Raw genomic sequence first — 18,207 nt, 5'->3', positions numbered from 1 at the left:
CGGCAATAGTGATGGGCACGGCAGTTCTTTTGAGTGTACTGAATCATTCCATTCAGTTCATTAAAAGAGTCGTTCACCGAATCGTTCAGTTAAAGTTGAACGTGTTAACTACAGACTGACAACGCTGGCGAATCGCAAATCACAGGGCAGGGGGTTTAATGAAGTCCCGCCCCCGCCTGCACGCTGGCTGCTCATTGGTCAATCGCCGAAGATTCAGAAGTGAGTGACAGCACGCTTCAGCAGTTCGGTTTCGATTCGGTTCAGATCGTTCACTAAAACGATTCGTTCTTCCGAACGAAACAACACTATATGGCAATGCTGCCCCCTTTGGTGGAACGTGGTCTCGGCAAGTCACGTCACTGTTGTTGTGTTTCTTTCGGCAGATTTTTCTGAATATAACAAGCAGAATAAAACGGCATTAAACTTTTAGCATGTGGTCTACGTTCCGGAACAGACGATAGTGATACATAATTAAAGTGAACGCCGCTTCGGAACCAAAACAAAGCAGAGGTAGCGCTGTTTTGGGGGCTAGCTCCCAACGCTAGTTAGCTTGCTAGCTTCCATTACGCTCCCTTTTCTTTTCTTTTCAGATAAATGTCTCCCATATAGCATTCTTGATTCGTGTTTAAGCGATACCGGCTGTGGTACTTCTCACTGAGGTGAGTTGCGTAAAAAAAAATATGACTATATATTAATAATAAGTATATTGTAATTGTTTGAGCGAATCAGTGGTAATATTGCATATGGACGTGTGTGCATGTCAGCTCATCAACATGTGTTGCACATTTATTGCACATGCAACGCCAAAAGTCTTCGCCCAGCACCTAAGTGATATCGCATTCTTCATCCATAAGGTTTAATATTATGTCGGTCCACCCTTTGCAGCTATAACAGCTTCAAGTCTACCGGGAAGGCTTTCCACAAGGTTTCTGAGTGTGTTGGAGAATGTTTTCGCTATTCTTCCAGAAGCACATTTATGAGGTCACACACTGATGTTGGTCGCAAAGGCCCGGGTTGAGGTCAGGACTCTGTTGCAAGCCAGTCGAGTCCATCGACGGTGTACCAAAGTCTTTCCTCCTCGTCTTTATGGACCTTGAGTTCTACACTGGAGTTTGCAAAATGATGATAATGAGTGCGGAAATATATATATATATATATCATAAACCTACAGTACGTATATCGAATTCAATGTCATTTCCTTGGTACAGTATGTGCACATATTAGAGCATTGGTCCAACATTTTCCCATTGTTGCAAAGTTTGCGACACAATTCTGAAAATGAAGAATATTAGAGATAATCAATTGTTCAAAAATAGCATTTGAAAAGACATGTGCAACAATTCATTGATTAGTTGTCCAATTATTATCCAATCCCTTGGAATGTCAGCCTCTCAACAGTAAATATTGTCCGATTTCTGTAGTCCTCCATGAAAATGGACTGCTTATCTTTGTGTTGAATCAGAATAAGACATTTGCAAACATCAGCTTCTACTTTGGAAAACAATGATCAACATTTTTGTGTACATTTTTCTGACATGTTATGGCCCAAACCGGGAACGGAATCATCATTCATTTCTGTTTGTGCATTTCCTTCACTGTCAATTTGAAATAACGTCTTGTTGAATGAAGGGATGGAAATAAAAGAAACTCCCAGATAATCGACAGATGGCAGTGAGGTTAAGCGGTGCAGCGTACGGACGGATGGTTGTGTCTTCATTCTCGCCTCATCAGCACAATTGATCAGCGTGACTTCTTTCCCCGTCAGGCGACCATGAATCAGCATCACTCCCACAATTCCAGCTTTCAGCACCAGCGGCAAACATCCAAGAGATGGAGAGATGATCGTGAACAAAACGACAGGGGACATAAATCCTCCAAAGCAAACCACCACCGCTCCGAGGCGTCCGCTCGGCCAACGCCACCGAGCGCTCAGGCTTTGAGCGCCAGAAGGGAACTTTACGAAAGACACTTCCCCCTGTACAAGCAGCCCGTCGAAGTGGGTTCCTTTTCCCTGGACTCCCGGCGCCGGTTCTTCAACGACAGCAGGCAGATGAGGTACTACGCCGAACCGGAGAAAAGCCCGCATTTTGACCTGAGCGACGGATATAGGGACCGTTATATCAAGCGGGACGAAAACGTGAAGGAAAAGCTGGACCACATCCTCCGCTGGATCTTGGCCAACAGACCAAAGCTCACGCAGAAGGCGGACGCGTCGTCGTCATCGTAAGTAGACGTGGGAATCGCAGACGTACGCACCCGATTGACCAGTTTAATTCATTCCGCAATTCCACATACAAAAAAAATGACAAAGTTTGAAAAAAGAAAATCCATCAATAGCTGAAACTGCGGGTGCTGAATTGACAGCGTGTGGGGGTCAACTGTATTGGAAGAAAAACTTAAAATAAGCCTTTGTTTATGGTAGCGCTGTGCGATTACAAATTGGAATTGGTCAGAATGATGATTTGCCAATATTTGACAGTACCATCTGTCGTCTTCTCGCCCGCAGAGCTTTGGACGTGGACTTCGTGACGTGGCGAGGCCATTTGACCAAACTTCTGACCACGCCCTACGAGACACGAGAAGGATGGCTGCTGGCCGTCACCAGATTCAAGGGGACGCTTTACGTCAGCGAAGTGGAAACGGATGCCGCTCGCCGCGACCGAGAGAATCGCACCGGCCGGCACCAGGAGATGATGTACTGGGGGTACAAGTTTGAGCAGTACATGTGCACAGGTAGCGAGCTATGACCTCATATAGTGGCCACGTGTGTTTCTTTACTCAACTGAGACATAATCGTACAGTGGCGCCTTGACGGAGGACTTGAAACCCTCATATCTCAAATCCTCTTTCGCCACTGAAATGCAAAAGAAATACCAATCATTTGTTTCAGCCCCCCCCAAAAAGGACCATCAAAAATGTGTCACATTTTTGCCATAAATAAAATGGCACTCTTTTTCTAAACAGACAGTATAAACAAAATTAAATAGAACTAGGGCTACAATAATGATTCATTTAATAATCGCTTCATCTGCCCATTATTTTTTTTCAATGAATCGATGACGGGGGGAAAAAAAAAAAAAAGATTTCCATCTCTTTATTCCAAAACAGGAGATGATTTCAAATTGACAGGGTAGAAAATGCACAAACAAATGGATTATGATTCAGTTTCTGGTTTTGTCAGAAAATGGGCAAAATGTTGACTATTGTTCTCCGAAGGGAACGCAGATGTTTGCAAATGACTACAGAAATCGGAGATTGTTGAGAGCAAAATTCAAAGGATTTGGACATTTCGGAGTTAAGCAAGGTCTCTAAACGATTCATCGATTATCAAAATAGTTGTCAATTAATTTGTCGAATAATTGTTGCACTTCTAAATAGAATGCAAAGTTTGTGCGTCATGATTTCCTGCTTTATTTCGCACATTAGAATACAGACAAATACACCGGGACGACATTCCCGGCTGAACTCGGCAAGCTGCAGTAATATTAGTTGTTTAGGATAAAGAATGTTGTTATATTGCCTGTCTATGCGTTTTGCTGCACTGTTTGTTCCAGTATCTGATGCGACACAACCGAACGTGGCACACGCCGGTATTGTATCGATTTCAAATGTACCATGCGTTTCCCTCAAAGACAAAACGGACGGCTCTCCCGATCCGAGCGGCGTGGTCGACACCAACGAGGCCTTCTGCACCGTGGTCCAAACTCGTCTCTCGGATCACAGGCTGCTGTTCTCCGGCGAGGTGGACTGCCGGGACAAAGGTCCGGACGCTCCGGCTCCTCCCGCCTGCTACGTGGAGCTCAAGACGTCGGCGGAGATCTGTACCCCCAAACGGCGGAGCAACTTTCACAGGTGATCGATTGAGAATGAGAAGAAAGCGGCGTGGTGACCGACCGGCAGCGTTTAGAAAAATGTACAAGATGTGCCTCGGCTCGACGGAGGTCGGGAAACCTTGGAATAACCTCCTCTCGGATCGTTTGCTCGTCAGGTTCAAGCTGCTCAAGTGGTGGGCACAGTCCTTCCTCCCCGGAGTCCCTCGCGTGGTGGCGGGCTTCCGGGACGACGACGGCGTCGTCGTCTCCGTGGAGACCTTTCACATCTCCGAGATTTCGCGGCTCGTCAAGGTAGGTATCGCCGCCGGCCGCGCGTACGCGCAGCGGACGCTCGCACCGACGCATCTGCGTCTTTGGGAGCAGGCCGAGGACCAGTGTTGGAAGCCGACGGTCTGCATGAACTTCTGCAGCGACTTCCTGTCTTTTGTCAAGCGTGTGGTCACCCGAGACGATCCCCGGTGAGTTTCCCGTACGGCGCTACTCGGACGTATGATTGGGTTCTAACAGTTGTTCTCCCTCTTCCAGCGTGGTGCATCTGTTCTGCTGGAACCCCCGCTGTGACGTCACCTACTCTGTCCACAGCGACTCCTCTTATTCTTTCCTCCCAGACTGGTACGTCAAGGAAATGAGCTAAAGATTCTCGGCCGAGAAGTTCCCCGATGTGCTCAACAAAGACCCCTGACCCATTTTTGCTGCATTTCTTTTTTCCATCCATTCACAAGGGCAATGCTAACAAACGCAAATTGCAGCATCAGCGCCATCACGGAAGAAACGGCGTGTACACGCCCGTGCCATTTTTACAGAACCCAGCGATGCCGCATGGCGCAATCGCATTATTGCGCCTGGTGTGACGCACACAACAGGGCGGGAGAAAAGTGTGAGGAATGTGAAAATGTCACAGTCACTTTTGAAGAGCCGCTCAGAACAGGCAGTGCGTTGTAAAACTCAGATCGTTTGTCACTTTTATTTGTCATTATTTTCAGGAAAATAAAAATTAAAAAACACTTGTACACATGTTTCTCAGTGTTTGGTTTACTTTATATAACTCGTGCAGCTATCATTTTGTCAGGAGCTGACGCGGGAAGTCCGCCAGCTTCGCGCTCATCACGACGGATGCATAGACGGCTTGTGCTGAATCTTGTATTCTTTTTACAAGGGGAATAAACATCGACGTTGACGGCAAATCTTGAGAAGTTTTGGGTTCCTTTTTGTCATCGGTGAAACTGACACGAGTGTTGCTAACGACCCTGCCAATTGGAATGCTAAGTATATAAAATGAGGCTTCAGAATTGGGAAAAATCAAGCGTTTGTTTCCGCTCTCAAACATTGCGGGCATGTTGGATGAATGCGTGAACCGCACTTTGCCTACAGTACCCGTTTGAACCGTGAAAAGGTGTCGGTTGACAGTGGCGGAGGAGGGACTCGTGCGTGCGTCACCGGGCGCCGTTTCAAAAAAAATTGTAAAACGCAAATGGCGAAAAACATTTCAACTTGATATCTCCACCATTCAGCACAACATACAGTTTGCACGTTTAAAGCAGTTACCTTCAAACTTGTATCATGCATTTAGAAACAAATCTCTGAGTTCACTTTATTGGGGTTTGAAGTTCGAATGACAATGAAGCCAAATTTGACATCTGGGCCACATTTGTGTTTTGTTCTTTTTTTTCTTTGTCTTCCTTCAGACTGACTTTGGGAAAACAACGAGAGAAAAGTAGTTTCATTCAGGTCATGTGACTTTCTCTTCAGAGGAATTGAAACAAACAGCAGGCATGTTTTCCTTTTTTTTTTTTATGGCTTCAAATTGTCTCACGTCGGGCCAAAAACTGTGTGTGTGCGTGCGTGTTGGAGGCTCGGTGACATCGCGGAAGAGAAAACGGGGGGAGGGGCGCGGGGCTCGCCTTGATACACGAAAGCGAAACTGCGCCATTCCGCAGAAACGAAAGTCAGACTTGCACCGCCTCGGAGAAGAAGCGCAAGTGTTGCCAGTGTTGAGGGATCGCCACGCCCGAGCACAGCTAAGGTGAGACCCTCCGCATTTTTTTTTTTACCAGCTTTCATTTGTGCCGATAGACTAGAAAAGGACAACAGAAATATACTTGTATATATGAATCATGGGTTTCAACAAATATTCTTTGCGCTTTAAGGTTTTAGCTGAAAATCTGCCATTGAATATTCAATGGTACTGGCCTGACAGTGCTGACTATATTCTTTTAGTAAGACAACGATTGTGGTTCTAGTCGGCAGTGTTGTAAAAGTCCATCTTGTGATCGTATGGTTTTGCCAGTGCGTCGGGTCGGGATGGCGGGCATTTGAACAAATGTGATTGCAGTATCAATTATGGATTCGGATTTTTGGGGGCAAGTGGGGAACCACACAATGTTTGTTTTATCGAGCAGTTCGATCAAGCAGAAATGTGTTGTGCTGGAGTGAAAATCTATGACATAAAACAGAACGCCTCTATTTTGGAATTCGCCCAAAAATGTGGCATTTTGGGCTTTCGGATGAACCTAAAAGGCACGATAACCTTTCCAAACGTCGGAACGCGCATACTGCGTGACTTTCCTCGGTTTTGATTTGAAGTTGTGCCCCTTTCAGCCGACAATGAATCGCGAGACTTTGAACACCCGAAAGGCGCCTTACGAGGGAGGCTCGCCTCGGTTCGAGGAGCGCGTGGAGGTGGGTTTCTTTTCCCTGGACACCGAGCGCCAATTCCACCACGACAAGAGTCAGATGAGATACTACGCGGAACCCGACCCGGCTCCGAACTTTGACCTGAGGGACGGCTACAACGACCGCTACATCAAGAGAGACGAGAATTTGAGGAAAAATCTGGAGCACATCCTGCACTGGATCTTGGCCAACAAATCCCAACTCATGCAGAATGCGGCCACAACATCGTAAGTTACGACGACAGTGCTGCCTCGAGATACGACTGACCAGATTTCCGGGTTTGTTTTTTCTTAGTAGATATGAGCCATCGTCGTGCATTTAAAACAACCACATAGCATATCTTAGTGCTAACAAACAACGCAAAACGCCACGGACGGGTTAACAAATTTCGTTACAATAATCCACACGAACGGTGGAGCAACACATGTTGACAGATAATGTAACAATACTCTCAGATGTATATTCTTTATCCTCTACAAAGAATGTTTCATATTCCTCCCGCGTACCCAGCAATTGTGACCGTCTCTTTCATGTACTGTATATTGCCGTATGTCTATATAATATTGCCCCCAGTCGACCAAGGTACGCACATCAGAAGGAGCGGCGCAATGTCCATTGAATTGAAGTAAACATTGTGGCAAAAACGGTTTAATTCTTTACATTCTAGTTAATTATGTTGTTACTGTGTGCTTTTATGAAGTGCAATATTATTGAGTGCTATTATTCTAATAAAAAAAAAGTGTTTTTATTTGGGAGGAGGGTAATGAGATGCGAAGGGGGTCACGGAACACGTCCAAGTCGTATCTCAAGGCACCGCTGTACAGCGACTCCCGAAATGACGTTCGGCGTTTTCTCTCCCCAGAGCTTTAAATGACTTTGACTTTGTGACGTCGCGAGGCCGTTTGACCAAAGTTTTATGCACACCCTACGAAAGCCAAACTGAGTGGGAGCTGAGCGTCACCAAGTTCAACGGAGTACTTTACATCAACGAAGTGGAAACGGCGAGCTCTCGCCAGGGCCGTGAGAACCGCACTGAGAGTCACACGGAGAATATCTACTGGGGATACAAGTTTGAGCAGTACATATGCGCAGGTAGGATTTGCTCCGTTTAGCTCTTTGCTGTTACACTAATGTGTGAACAGCTAATTTTGTGAATATTATGTCAGTCAATAATGTAGTAGTCCACCGTGAATTACTGCAGAGCCCTGCCGAGTACTTGACACCCCAATTCCTTATATTAAAAGGTGACTATGCCTCAAACTGTGATCCAAAAACAGTTGAATCTTTTCAAACTCATCATGCATTACCCTTCAAAATAAATGGCTTACAGATGTCGAAAACTCACCTGGCCTCCACGATCAACCCAGGCTAAAGTTAGCCCTTCCCCAATATACAAAGCTTATCTCTTAGTCTAGATATAGCACGTCCACATACTTCCTTGACACCAATTCCTATTACGACATGGATTTTGCGGCATCAGTGTTTCAGAAAGAGCACGGGTTTTTTTTGTTTTTTCCTCCAGCAGATAGCTGGAGATGGGTTCCACAGAAAAAAAACACAAATAGGTCAATTTGTGAATAGCGAAACAAAAATATACTGTATAACCAATGACTTTCAAAATGTCAGTAATATATCAAACGTGACTTATTTTGAAAGTAAGTTGCTCAACACTGACAACCAATCTGTTCTGTTCCATTCAAAATACCACCCCCCCCCCCCCCCCGAAGGCAAGATTGACGGCCTACCCGATTCGAGTGGCGTGGTCAACTCCAACGAGGCCTTCTACAGCGTGGTCCGAACTCGTCTCTCGAACCACCGGCTGCTGTTCTCCGGCGAAGTGGACTGCCGGGACAAATATCGGAGTGCTCCGCCTCCTCCCGCCTGCTACTTGGAGCTCAAGACAACAGGAGAGATCCACACAAGCCAACAGCGTAGCAAGTTCCACAGGTTTGAGAAGCCTAATCGCTGAGATGGGACAAATGTATCTGAAAGCACCGTAAAAAGATGACAAAAGGAAGAAAAGACAATTCTATTCATTTCTAATAGCATTGCTGTACAAAAATAACATGTAGATTATATCCAAATTGTTTAAAGATGGATTAGGGAGGGGCCACGTAACAGATGGTACTAAGTCACATGCGAGGTTTGTCAGTAAAGTTCCAGGACTGTCACAAAAGCTAGTTGGATTCAAGTGAGGGGGAAGTGAGTTTGGACTCCAGGGGGATTACTTCAAACGGGGGGAAACTTTGAAGTAACATTTGGAACTTTTCTCAAGTCTCAAGTCTTAACCTTCAAGTTTCAAAGTTGCTGTGGCAAAATTCAACGATGTCGAGTACCCACAACATTTCAAGCGAGTCATTCGTCACAACATATGCTCGCACATTTGCCTCTTTGCACTCAGGATGTTTTAGCTACAGCATGAGTTGCAAGAGTTCCAAATCCAATCTTACTTCTTGCCTTCTCAATCCAACAGTTAACCGACACGAGGCCGAGTTCATGCTTGACCAGCTATCGGTGAATCAAATGATGAAGTTAGTGTAGCTTAGCCGTGCTTGTGACTTTCTGTCGTGAAAGATGAAGTCCGATTTCGTACTTGTCGTGGCTCGTCTTGTCTTGGGAGTGGAAAACCTTGCATGTTACTTTCTCTCTGCAGATTTTCAAATATGAACATGTACGGTGCTTCAAGTCTGAGTCAAGTTGTGTCTCTCAAGTCGCGAGTCCTAAAATTGGCGACTTAAGTCTGACTCAAGTTCCAAGTCCTGCGACTCGGTTCCCCCCCAACTCTCCCCAAGAGACGACGAACCACATCTTACAACTCAGCGACTCGTTCCCGGCGGTGACTTTGTTCTTGGCTCGTTTGCTCATCAGGTTCAAGCTGCTCAAGTGGTGGGCACAGTCCTTCCTCCTCGGAGTCCCTCGCGTCGTGGCGGGCTTCAAGAACGACGACGGGGTCGTGGTGTCTGTGCGCACTTACCGCACCGCCGAAATTCCACAGCTGGTTGAGGTATACTTGTTGTTGTAACTACGCAGCGAGACAGCGCAAGTGAACCAGACCCACACGAGGTTTGCGTCTTTCGAGCAGGGTGAGCACCTGGGGTGGACGCCCGCAGTCTGCATGAACTTCTGCAACGAATTCCTGTCTTATGTCAAGCGTGTGGTGACCGAGGACAATCCTCAGTGAGTTCCCAGTATAAGTTCCGGTACTTTCTTTGAGTTGTGCGATTGCTGAAGACCATCGACACACGTATGTCATTCTGCACCAAAGAAATATCTTTTTATTATCATTCTACCGATTCAAACCATTCCAACATGAAAATATTCCCAAAAATCGGGACATTCGGGCACCGCTTTTACACATTCTCCAAATTCTCAATTTTCCCACGTTTCAAAATGTTTCATGAAATAATCCGACTGAAATCAATGTACATCCTTCCACATTTCTCTCCAACTTCAAAAACTGTTCAGCTACATCTGTGGAAATATTTTTTCACAATCCACAAATACACCAAATTGGAGTATTCCACACCTTTTCCAAGACAAAATTCCCCAATAGATACAGATTTCTATCTAATCCTTCCATGTTTCTCTATTGTCCCCCCCCCCATTGCATGTCATTTCAGTTCAGTGTCTGCTCTTCAGCATTCACACACAATTTGTCTCGTTTTGTAATCTTTTTTTATAACAATTCATCTCTGGTCTTCCAGTGTGGTGTATCTGTTCTCCCGGAAAGCGCGCTGTGACCTGACCTACACCGTACACAAGGACTCCCCTTATTCCTTCCTGCCAGACTGGTACGTCGAGGAAATGAGATAAAGAGTCACGCTTGCAAAACAACAGAGCGGAAGCTCCACAAAGTCTGCGAGATGCTGTGGGACTTACAAGTTGTTCTTAAGCAAATCAATTTTTTTACCTTACAAGAAATCAACTAACCTTTATTAACATTTTAAATGTCACGAATTCGAAAATGAGTTCACCGCTGTGTAATAAAGCTAGAGTCAAATACTCAGCTGACAGACGAGTCATGGAGAGAAAACAGGAGCGTGCTTGTTGATCAGTACCGTCGCCTGGTGCATTTTTATTTGTATTTGTTTTTAAACTGATGATGGATTATGAAATGTATTAGTGTGTCCGTCAGCGACTCGTATATTAAATTACGGTAAATCTGGGGGGCCAGTCGCCGTTACTTTCTGCTACGTACAATTAAAAACAACAACTGAGAAACTCGTGTGTTGTCCTGCTTCTAAGATAAGAAACAAACCTGCAGTCTCTGACTTGGAATTGTTTGTATTTGATTTATTTTTGTATTAACCCACTTTTATTCTTATAAAAACAGTCCAAACAGAATTTTTGGACAATCTACAGTATGTTTCAAAATGTACTTAATAAGTGAAGACGGCTTCAAGTAGAAGTTATTTTCATGTAAACGTTGCACCCAAGTGATGCGAGGCAGTGCCATATGTAGGCTAATGGTGTCCGGTGCAGCGTTCGCACCACACAGGCACTTGTTCAGTGTGCCGTTAAAAGAGGAAACATCTCGACTTTTAACAGTCTAACAAACACAAGACATTGGACTGTTTTTCAGAAATATTTGAAGGAAGAAACATCGGCATTATTGACAGTTTTTGAGTGAAATGGGTCCTTTCTGGCTGGAAGTGACTCAAGAACATGGCAAAAGTTGCCTTTGCGATCCATCCATTCCCTTTCTGGAGCGCTTAACCTCGCTAAGGTTCGGGTGAGCTGGAGACGATCGAAGCTGGCTTTGGGCGAGAGGCGGGATATGAATAAATAGCCATTCAACAAATATTAACAGGTCTTGCCACATTCTTGTGTCAATTCCAGCTACAATATCCCATTCATCGCCGCAGTATGAATAAGGTTTGGCTTAAATGTATCGTGACAATCATCTATATAACACACACACAACTATGACAGCATCATGTTTCTCAAAGAGTTCACACTGACAGTAATGAGGATTGTTGAAACATCATTCACTGTGTAAAACAACATCCCTAAAAGCGCTTTTCATCAAGCTCATTCATTTGGACAACTTATTCAACGTCCCTATCCAATCATGTTAAGATGAATCGTCATTTTAAGCAATCTCTAAAACACAAAAACTGGATGAGGAATGGTTCGGTAGCGGCCCTAGTAGAGGTAACTTGCCGGTAATTTGAGTTGTTTCATCTCATTGTTAGCTGGTTTAGCATGGTAACCAAACTGAATGTTAAGAGTCCGCCTGCACGGAAATGCACAAATGAAACATTTGGTGTGTTTTACGTACTGCACTTCCTTCTGGTTACGGTGGCTATTTGAAGTTGCGCCAGTCCCGTCGGTCAGCGCATCCACCGGCACGTGCGCATTTTGACGGCAGGCGGCTGCGCGACGCTCACTTCCTAAGCTTGCCGCGCAGGCCCATGAGCTCGAAGGTGGCGGCGGCCATCTTCTCGTACACGACGAACATGAGGGCGGCCGTCAGCACCGTCTGTAGCAGCTTGGCCTCCAGGCCTTTGTACAGCCCGAGAACACCGTGCTTTCTGTCACAAATAGAACACCTTGTTTTTCCAATGAGCCGCCAGCCAGCCATCATACACGGACTGCTGCTCCAAATCTGATCTGGACTTCAGACTGCTACCAGACTACTTAGCTCCTGCTGCAGCGCAACACAGACTCCGGTTAATATTATGTGATTTTCCAACAAATAAAAACGGTGCCCAGATGCATTAATAAATGTCAAAATAACCCAATGATCAAGAATGACAGCATACTTTTCACCGTCTGTCACTGGCTCGTGCAAAGGAGCAAGTGCACCCATCTACTGCAGGCTACGCCAATGCCGAGCGAGTACAGCTTTGCATTGCTAGCACAGCGATGATTTATCTTGCTCTCATTATGTGCGTCACAAAAACCCGGCATTTGAACGTAGTAGGGCCCAAACGATTAATCGGCCGATATTAGCCCTTTTCAAATCCGCAACATTTTTTTATTATTTTTTTTTTTTACAAATGAACACATTACAATGCAAGACAAAGATAACGAAATGGAAGCAAAAACAAAAAAAAAAAGGCCAAATATGTCTAGGTTGGAAAGAACTCAACCTAAAGGGCAAACTATCGTAAAGCTGTCAAATGTTCTGCTTGCAAGTTGCAATTCATATCTTTAGTGTTGCAAGTGTTAAAGGACCACGAAATACAGTATGTTATTTTATTCTGACAAATATCGGAACTGGCATCGGCCTCAGAAAATCCCATTTTTATACCCACTGTATATTTGAACCAGTCAGACCCAAAGCAAGCGAAAGATACGACAGAATGTTACTGAACTTATTAACATGATGTCACTGTGGTTTGTTGTGTTTCGTTTTTCTGGCTGCGGTGATCTGTGCATCCAACAACACTGCCGCTCTGATTAGCTTTTTGGCTTTGACTTGAGAGCGGCGCTGTCACACCAAAAAAAGAATACGGTGCAGTTTCGCCCAGGTAGTTCGCAAATCACCGTTGGACAAATTCAGTGTGGGGGCAGGATTACACGAAGGCCAAAATATGAATGGCTTGCTTAAGAACATATGTTAACATAGGTTAAAAAACTATTTGGTATAATTATGCACTTATCCCAAAACGGAATTTTCCATATTTCCTCTTTAGCAAAACAGTAAGCAAACGAAACAGTATGAGTGTACTTGTGTTTTGAGAGCAACACTTACTTAATTCGTTCCATCAGCAAGGAGAAAATGTTTGCCAGACTTCCCATCAGGCCGCCGTTGCCATCACCTTTGTACTGGCCAAACTGAGAAGACGGCAAAGACGAATCCGAATCAGAATCATCTTTATTTGCCAAGTGAGTCCCAAAAACACACAAGGAATTTGTCTCCGGCAGTCGGAGCCGCTCGAGTACGACAACGCTCAACAGAAGCACAATCTACCGTGGCCCCAGAAGTACAAACTTTCTTAAATAAAAATTAAAAAATGCAACACTAAATTACAAAATCTGATAGACTTTTACCAACTCGGGGAAAACTAACGGAACATAACGCACACAAGACGGCATCATCGCATACTGTCAGGTAAAATCTTCCCAGCAACATTTTTTACATCATGAGTACGTACGTCTGGACAATTTCTTATGTACTTCGATCTGTGCTGATGTTTTGATTAGCAATTGGCAGTTTAAATGGGCAGTTAAATATCAGTTTACATCCATGTGTAAAAAATTGAAAACTGCAAAAGTAATGATACGTGGGAGGTTCACTGCGAGGCAATTAATGATACATTCATTGATTATTTATTGAGGCCAGACTTAATAAGAGAATTGCTCTGTGAATGTTGTGATATTCCTGTTTCAAGCGCTGAATAATACTGCCTGGATGGAACTCAACATCATGCTGTTCTTCTTTATATTGTAAACAAGAAAATAATTATTCAATAGCGCCTCTGCTGGTCACAACCAAATAGTGCACTTCATTTTGCCTCAGTTTTTTTTTCCAGGCTCAATTCATCAATAAATCGGTTAACCTCACAACTGACCAAACATCGAACAATCACAACATTCCACACGACGGACTGACTAAATGGATGTCCATTCATTTGGGAGGCTTTGTGTTTAGCCAGTAGTTTCTAAAAAGGATCAATTTTTATTTAACACTTGAAGCAACTAAACCAGAGAAAGGTGACTTTCCATCCCGTCCAGTATTTACCCTGAGGATGGCTTGAACTGTCTGCAGTGGATACGTGGCGGTGGTTGCGATGGCCTTGGCGACAGCTCCGATCAGGAAGATCTCTGCAGACGATATCTGTGGAAGAGTGTCAAGCGAGTAGTTTTCATACATTTTCAGAATTCGGGGAACTCATGGAAAAACTCGCCAGCCCGTTTCTAGCATACAAACCCTTTTCAGCCCAGCCCATGCTTTCAAGAACGGAAAAGAACCCTCGGAATCATAACCTGTGGGCAACTCTTACCCTTTTGTCACTTTTTTCCACCTTGTTCATGTCTGTCAATGATATGCTGTCTGAATATTTAGGAACAAAATATATACAATACAAGTACACAAATACATTACCTACCATTTCACTTCTTTCTATCTATGCTATATATTTTTTTCAGCTACCTGCTTAAATGTGCTAAAAAAGTATATCAGGCGTTTGAGGCACGAACGAACCAGTAAAAACCCAAGGACGACCGCTTCTATGCCTTTCTGTGACTCTTCCAGTCTCTCTGTATTTCTCTCCGTCGCCGACGACTCAATGGCGAGGTATTGTTGATCAATTAATTGTGAGGAGCCGTCTTGAGACGTCAAGATTTGCACAGTTGGCACTGTCCTAGACTGTTGCTCTATTTGTCATTTCAAACTGCTCTAAACCGCTAAAAAAAAATAATAATCATTAAAGTTGCATCAGCATTACCGGTAACCTTTCATTGCTCAGTGATTTTCCCTCGTGTGTTTTTATGTCCTAAAAGTACGTTTTGTTACAGTGGCTGTCTATTGTCGTACTAGAGCGGCTCCAACTACCGGAGACAAATTCCTTGTGTGTTTTTAACATACTTGGCAAATAAAGATGATTCTGATGCTGAGGTAGAAATGAGAACAGCATGATGAAGAGGAATGTTTGAGTACCAATTCTACGCTCTTGAAGCAGGAAATCTAGTGGTCCGGCCAAGGGTCAAACGGAAAGTAGCCAAACATTGAACAGTTGGCCGCACATGACGCGCATGCCAGGAAGCGCCACTGCAGTTGGACATGCATCCAAAAGTTTACAGAAGGTCCAATTAAGTTCACCTGTCAAGTTTATGGTGCAAGAGTTTCCTCTCACCTTCCTGCCTCGCTTGCCTGCCCTCCTCTTCATGGACTCGTAGAACATGAACTGCACGGCTGGGTTGAGGACGAGGATGAGGGAGGGCAGAGTGCCGTTCCACAGCGTGCCCGCCCCCTCGCTCGCTATGATCCGGGAGAAGGCATCTGAAGAGGGAAAGCAACCGTAAAGTAACCCTCCGCCCCCCAAAATAACTTTGATTTAACCTTGAGCGTGACAGAACACACACCAAAAATGCCCTTGTAGTGCGTCTGCTGAAGGTCCTCATTTCTGAATTTGGCCCCCTGGAGCTTCAGACGAGTGTTGACCACCCACATGGGCGTGGTCAGGACCACATTCACCGCCCCTGCACGAGCACCAGAGACCAATGACTTTTATAGTCCCAATTACGGTGGCGACAGTTCGGGCCTGGAACAAATCCACTTATCAATATTTGTGTTTCACCTGATACGATGCCCATGAGCAGGTCTATGCTGAGCCTGGACTGGTGAGGCGCAGTGGGCGTCAGCCTCTTCAGTGTGTTGAAGGTGTAAAAGTAGACAAAGTTGGAGCAGCAGAGGCTGGAGATGACCGGGAACCAGCCTCTGTACAAAGCCAGCCTGCGAGGACGCATCATTTGAAGAGTGCTCGCTCATCTGCGCGCGTCACCCCAACCCCTCAAATCCAGCGGCATACTTACACCCCTTCCTCCTGCGCTATCTCGGCCAGGATGACGGGGGTGGACTTAGACTTTCTACTCTCGTCAACTGAAAAGCATCCCAAAAAAGCAATTATTATTTAGTAAAGCATCAGATCCAGTCCATTGTGCACAAATAAATAAAGACATCACTTTGAACACTTTCGAAAACAAGAAAAAACTAAAAAATTCAACAAACACAAAGAGTCGTGTTGCCTTCATTCAACCTTTACAGATAACAAGGACTTGGATGACTGACAACCTACACCAGGGGTGGGCAAAGTTTTGGCCCACTGTGCATTTACATTACCAAGAGTTCTGTAATATTGGTTGCGGCAATAATTTGGATATTGGTTATCATAATTAAAGCGTATGAATGATTAAAATACACTATCTTGCATATCTTACACTTTTTTTTCTTTGACTCACTTAGACATGACTTAGCCTACCTGTGCAGTTTAAAAATCAAATGTGGCCCTTGAGCACAAACGTTTGCCCACCCCTGATCTCCACAGACATAACGTTAAAAAAAAAAAAAAAACACACATTTTAGCAAGCACATTGGAATTAGCATTAGCAAAGGTTTTGTAATATTTGAGGCGGGGTACACCCCGAACCGGTCGGCAGCCAATCACAGGGCACATAGAAACAAACAACCATTCGCACTCACATTCACACCGACGGGCAATTTGGAGTCTTCAATCAACCTACCACGCATGTTTTTGGGATGTGGGAGGAAACCGGAGTGCCGGGAGAAACCCCACGCAGGCACGGGGAGAACATGCCAACTCCACACAGGCGGGGCCGGGGATTGAACGCCGGTCCTCAGAACTGTGAGGCAGACGCTCTAACCAGTCGCTCACCGTGCCACCCACGGTAAAATATTCTATGCTTTTATTCTTGTTTTGATGATTTTAGCTTATAGCGAACAAAAAAAAAGCCCCATTTTAGCATCTCCAAGAAATCTGAATGTTACATAATAAACGGTTGAAAATATTTGAATAAAGAAAATGAGGTTGGAACTGCCCTGAGGAGGGATATATTAGACTTCTATACATTTGTCAATTATGAATATTACATCATTTATGAAACTGTATAACAAAAAATAAAAGCATCAAAAGACACGCTAAGTTCACCCCAAGTTTAATAAGTTAGTTGCCAGGAACATAAACATGGACACAACATTGTGGAGCAAGGTGACGTCACCACATTACAAAAGATCAACTTTAGTACTGCGCAGTGAACGCATTTGCAACATGCGATTAGTACACCGCACTTGAATTCTTCTGACACTGTTTAGATGCCTCAGAAGGTCCTGCTGATTTGGTTGGCAACGGCTTTCAAATGGGCTCAGAAGTTAACGTTTAAAATAATGACAGGAAAAGGTTTCGCTTTCACGTGGTACTCACCTTGCAGGCGACTTTTCGCTGTGTCCAAGGGGAAAAATGTGGTCATTGCTGTCACGCTGCCCTGAAATCACAAAGAAAATGACTAACCGAGATTCACAAGTTAGTAAACCGTAATATCACGCGAAGAGCACGCGGCGCCTTCTTATCGTGCTTCTCCCTCTCTGGCAACTCACCATTGCACCTGCCACAGCGTGAACCAGAGTCTCGTAAGACAACAAGCCGACCGCTGGGCTTCCATTAGTGGACATTTTTACTGCCTCTTCCCGGTCAAGGCACGCGGACCAAACACCGGCAACAACTTTGTTGAGTCGGATCCGTCCGGCTGGGGTAGTAAATGCTTGTTAGTAGTCAAACATTCACGTGGACATGTCAAAGTGTCACATAAACACAAAACCGCCGCGAACTCCCCCATCCATTTGACTTCCGCATTTCTTCTTCTTCGTGGCGGAGAAGAAGGAATTACACGCGCGCGCCATCTAAGGACCGCACGAGGGAAGTACACTAGATTGTTGCCGATTACTGGAGATCGCTTGATCGATAAATTGATAAGAGTATGAGGGTGTGGGAGGTCGGTATAAGTTATTTAGTTTAATAGTGTTGTCTAAGTAAGTCATATTTGAACATTTCCAGAAGACAAAAAGCAAGCACGTTGAATTTTTAATGATTTTTATGTGTATACCTATGTTAAAAATGACTTGGGCAGTTGTGCTATAACGCTAATTATTAAATCAGATTCAGACCATTAAAAACATTGTCTAATTAAGCTACGGTAATATTTGTACAAGTGCAAAGTGGACAAATATAATATTGAC

The 18,207-nt window shown here is 44.5% G+C and overlaps 3 protein-coding genes across 5 annotated transcripts; 2 read left to right on the top strand and 1 right to left on the bottom strand.

Annotated features, from left to right (window-relative positions):
- The first annotated feature begins 301 nt into the window (after window positions 1–301).
- On the top strand, window positions 302–5,467 carry LOC133466368 (decapping and exoribonuclease protein-like). Of its 2 annotated transcripts, none has more exons than XM_061749982.1 (7): window positions 302–659; window positions 1,766–2,223; window positions 2,507–2,733; window positions 3,633–3,852; window positions 3,989–4,124; window positions 4,197–4,291; window positions 4,359–5,463. In XM_061749982.1, the coding sequence occupies exons 2-7, from the start codon at window positions 1,772–1,774 to the stop codon at window positions 4,465–4,467; spliced, it is 1,239 nt and encodes a 412-aa protein (XP_061605966.1). In that variant the 5' UTR covers window positions 302–659; window positions 1,766–1,771; the 3' UTR covers window positions 4,468–5,463. The 2 variants fall into 2 exon arrangements, with proteins under 2 accessions (XP_061605966.1, XP_061605965.1); XM_061749981.1 differs by having other exon boundaries at window positions 304–510; window positions 591–659; window positions 3,989–4,291; window positions 4,359–5,467.
- Window positions 5,468–5,697: 230 nt separating this feature from the next.
- On the top strand, window positions 5,698–10,727 carry LOC133466369 (decapping and exoribonuclease protein-like). The gene is made up of 7 exons (XM_061749984.1): window positions 5,698–5,856; window positions 6,432–6,733; window positions 7,369–7,598; window positions 8,234–8,453; window positions 9,375–9,510; window positions 9,589–9,683; window positions 10,211–10,727. Exons 2-7 carry the CDS (start codon window positions 6,438–6,440, stop codon window positions 10,317–10,319), a joined length of 1,086 nt encoding a protein of 361 aa, XP_061605968.1. The 5' UTR covers window positions 5,698–5,856; window positions 6,432–6,437; the 3' UTR covers window positions 10,320–10,727.
- Window positions 10,728–10,778: 51 nt separating this feature from the next.
- slc25a17l (solute carrier family 25 member 17-like) lies at window positions 10,779–17,848 on the bottom strand. Of its 2 annotated transcripts, XR_009784924.1 has the most exons (10): window positions 17,569–17,848; window positions 17,396–17,456; window positions 15,990–16,056; window positions 15,755–15,909; window positions 15,540–15,656; window positions 15,311–15,456; window positions 14,197–14,292; window positions 13,207–13,289; window positions 11,788–12,040; window positions 10,779–11,263 (listed from the first exon to the last, which is right to left on the bottom strand). XR_009784924.1 is itself a non-coding variant. In XM_061749985.1 (9 exons), exons 1-9 carry the CDS (start codon window positions 17,641–17,643, stop codon window positions 11,893–11,895), a joined length of 948 nt encoding a protein of 315 aa, XP_061605969.1. In that variant the 5' UTR covers window positions 17,644–17,847; the 3' UTR covers window positions 10,779–11,892. The 2 variants fall into 2 exon arrangements, 1 of the variants encoding a protein (XP_061605969.1); XM_061749985.1 differs by having other exon boundaries at window positions 10,779–12,040; window positions 17,569–17,847.
- Between the last annotated feature and the right edge of the window lie 359 nt (window positions 17,849–18,207).

Source organism: Phyllopteryx taeniolatus, chromosome 16 (assembly GCF_024500385.1).
Source record: "Phyllopteryx taeniolatus isolate TA_2022b chromosome 16, UOR_Ptae_1.2, whole genome shotgun sequence".
Taxonomy (NCBI): Eukaryota; Metazoa; Chordata; class Actinopteri; order Syngnathiformes; family Syngnathidae; genus Phyllopteryx; species Phyllopteryx taeniolatus.
The sequence above is the reverse complement of the archived record's forward strand: the minus strand, read 5'-3'. Positions and strand labels throughout refer to the sequence as shown.

Coding starts and splice junctions, on each gene's coding strand:
- LOC133466368 (XM_061749981.1), top strand. CDS start 1,772: ATGAATCAGCATCACTCCCACAATTCCAGCTTTCAGCACCAGCGGCAA. Junction 2,734..3,632: donor TGAGCAGTACATGTGCACAG/GTAGCGAGCTAT, acceptor TTTCCCTCAAAG/ACAAAACGGACGGCTCTCCC. Junction 3,853..3,988: donor CGGCGGAGCAACTTTCACAG/GTGATCGATTGA, acceptor TTTGCTCGTCAG/GTTCAAGCTGCTCAAGTGGT.
- LOC133466369 (XM_061749984.1), top strand. CDS start 6,438: ATGAATCGCGAGACTTTGAACACCCGAAAGGCGCCTTACGAGGGAGGC. Junction 7,599..8,233: donor TGAGCAGTACATATGCGCAG/GTAGGATTTGCT, acceptor CCCCCCCCGAAG/GCAAGATTGACGGCCTACCC. Junction 8,454..9,374: donor CAGCGTAGCAAGTTCCACAG/GTTTGAGAAGCC, acceptor TTTGCTCATCAG/GTTCAAGCTGCTCAAGTGGT.
- slc25a17l (XM_061749985.1), bottom strand. CDS start 17,643: ATGTCCACTAATGGAAGCCCAGCGGTCGGCTTGTTGTCTTACGAGACT. Junction 15,457..15,539: donor GCACTACAAGGGCATTTTTG/GTGTGTGTTCTG, acceptor TTCCCTCTTCAG/ATGCCTTCTCCCGGATCATA. Junction 13,290..14,196: donor CAGTTCAAGCCATCCTCAGG/GTAAATACTGGA, acceptor CCGTCTTCTCAG/TTTGGCCAGTACAAAGGTGA.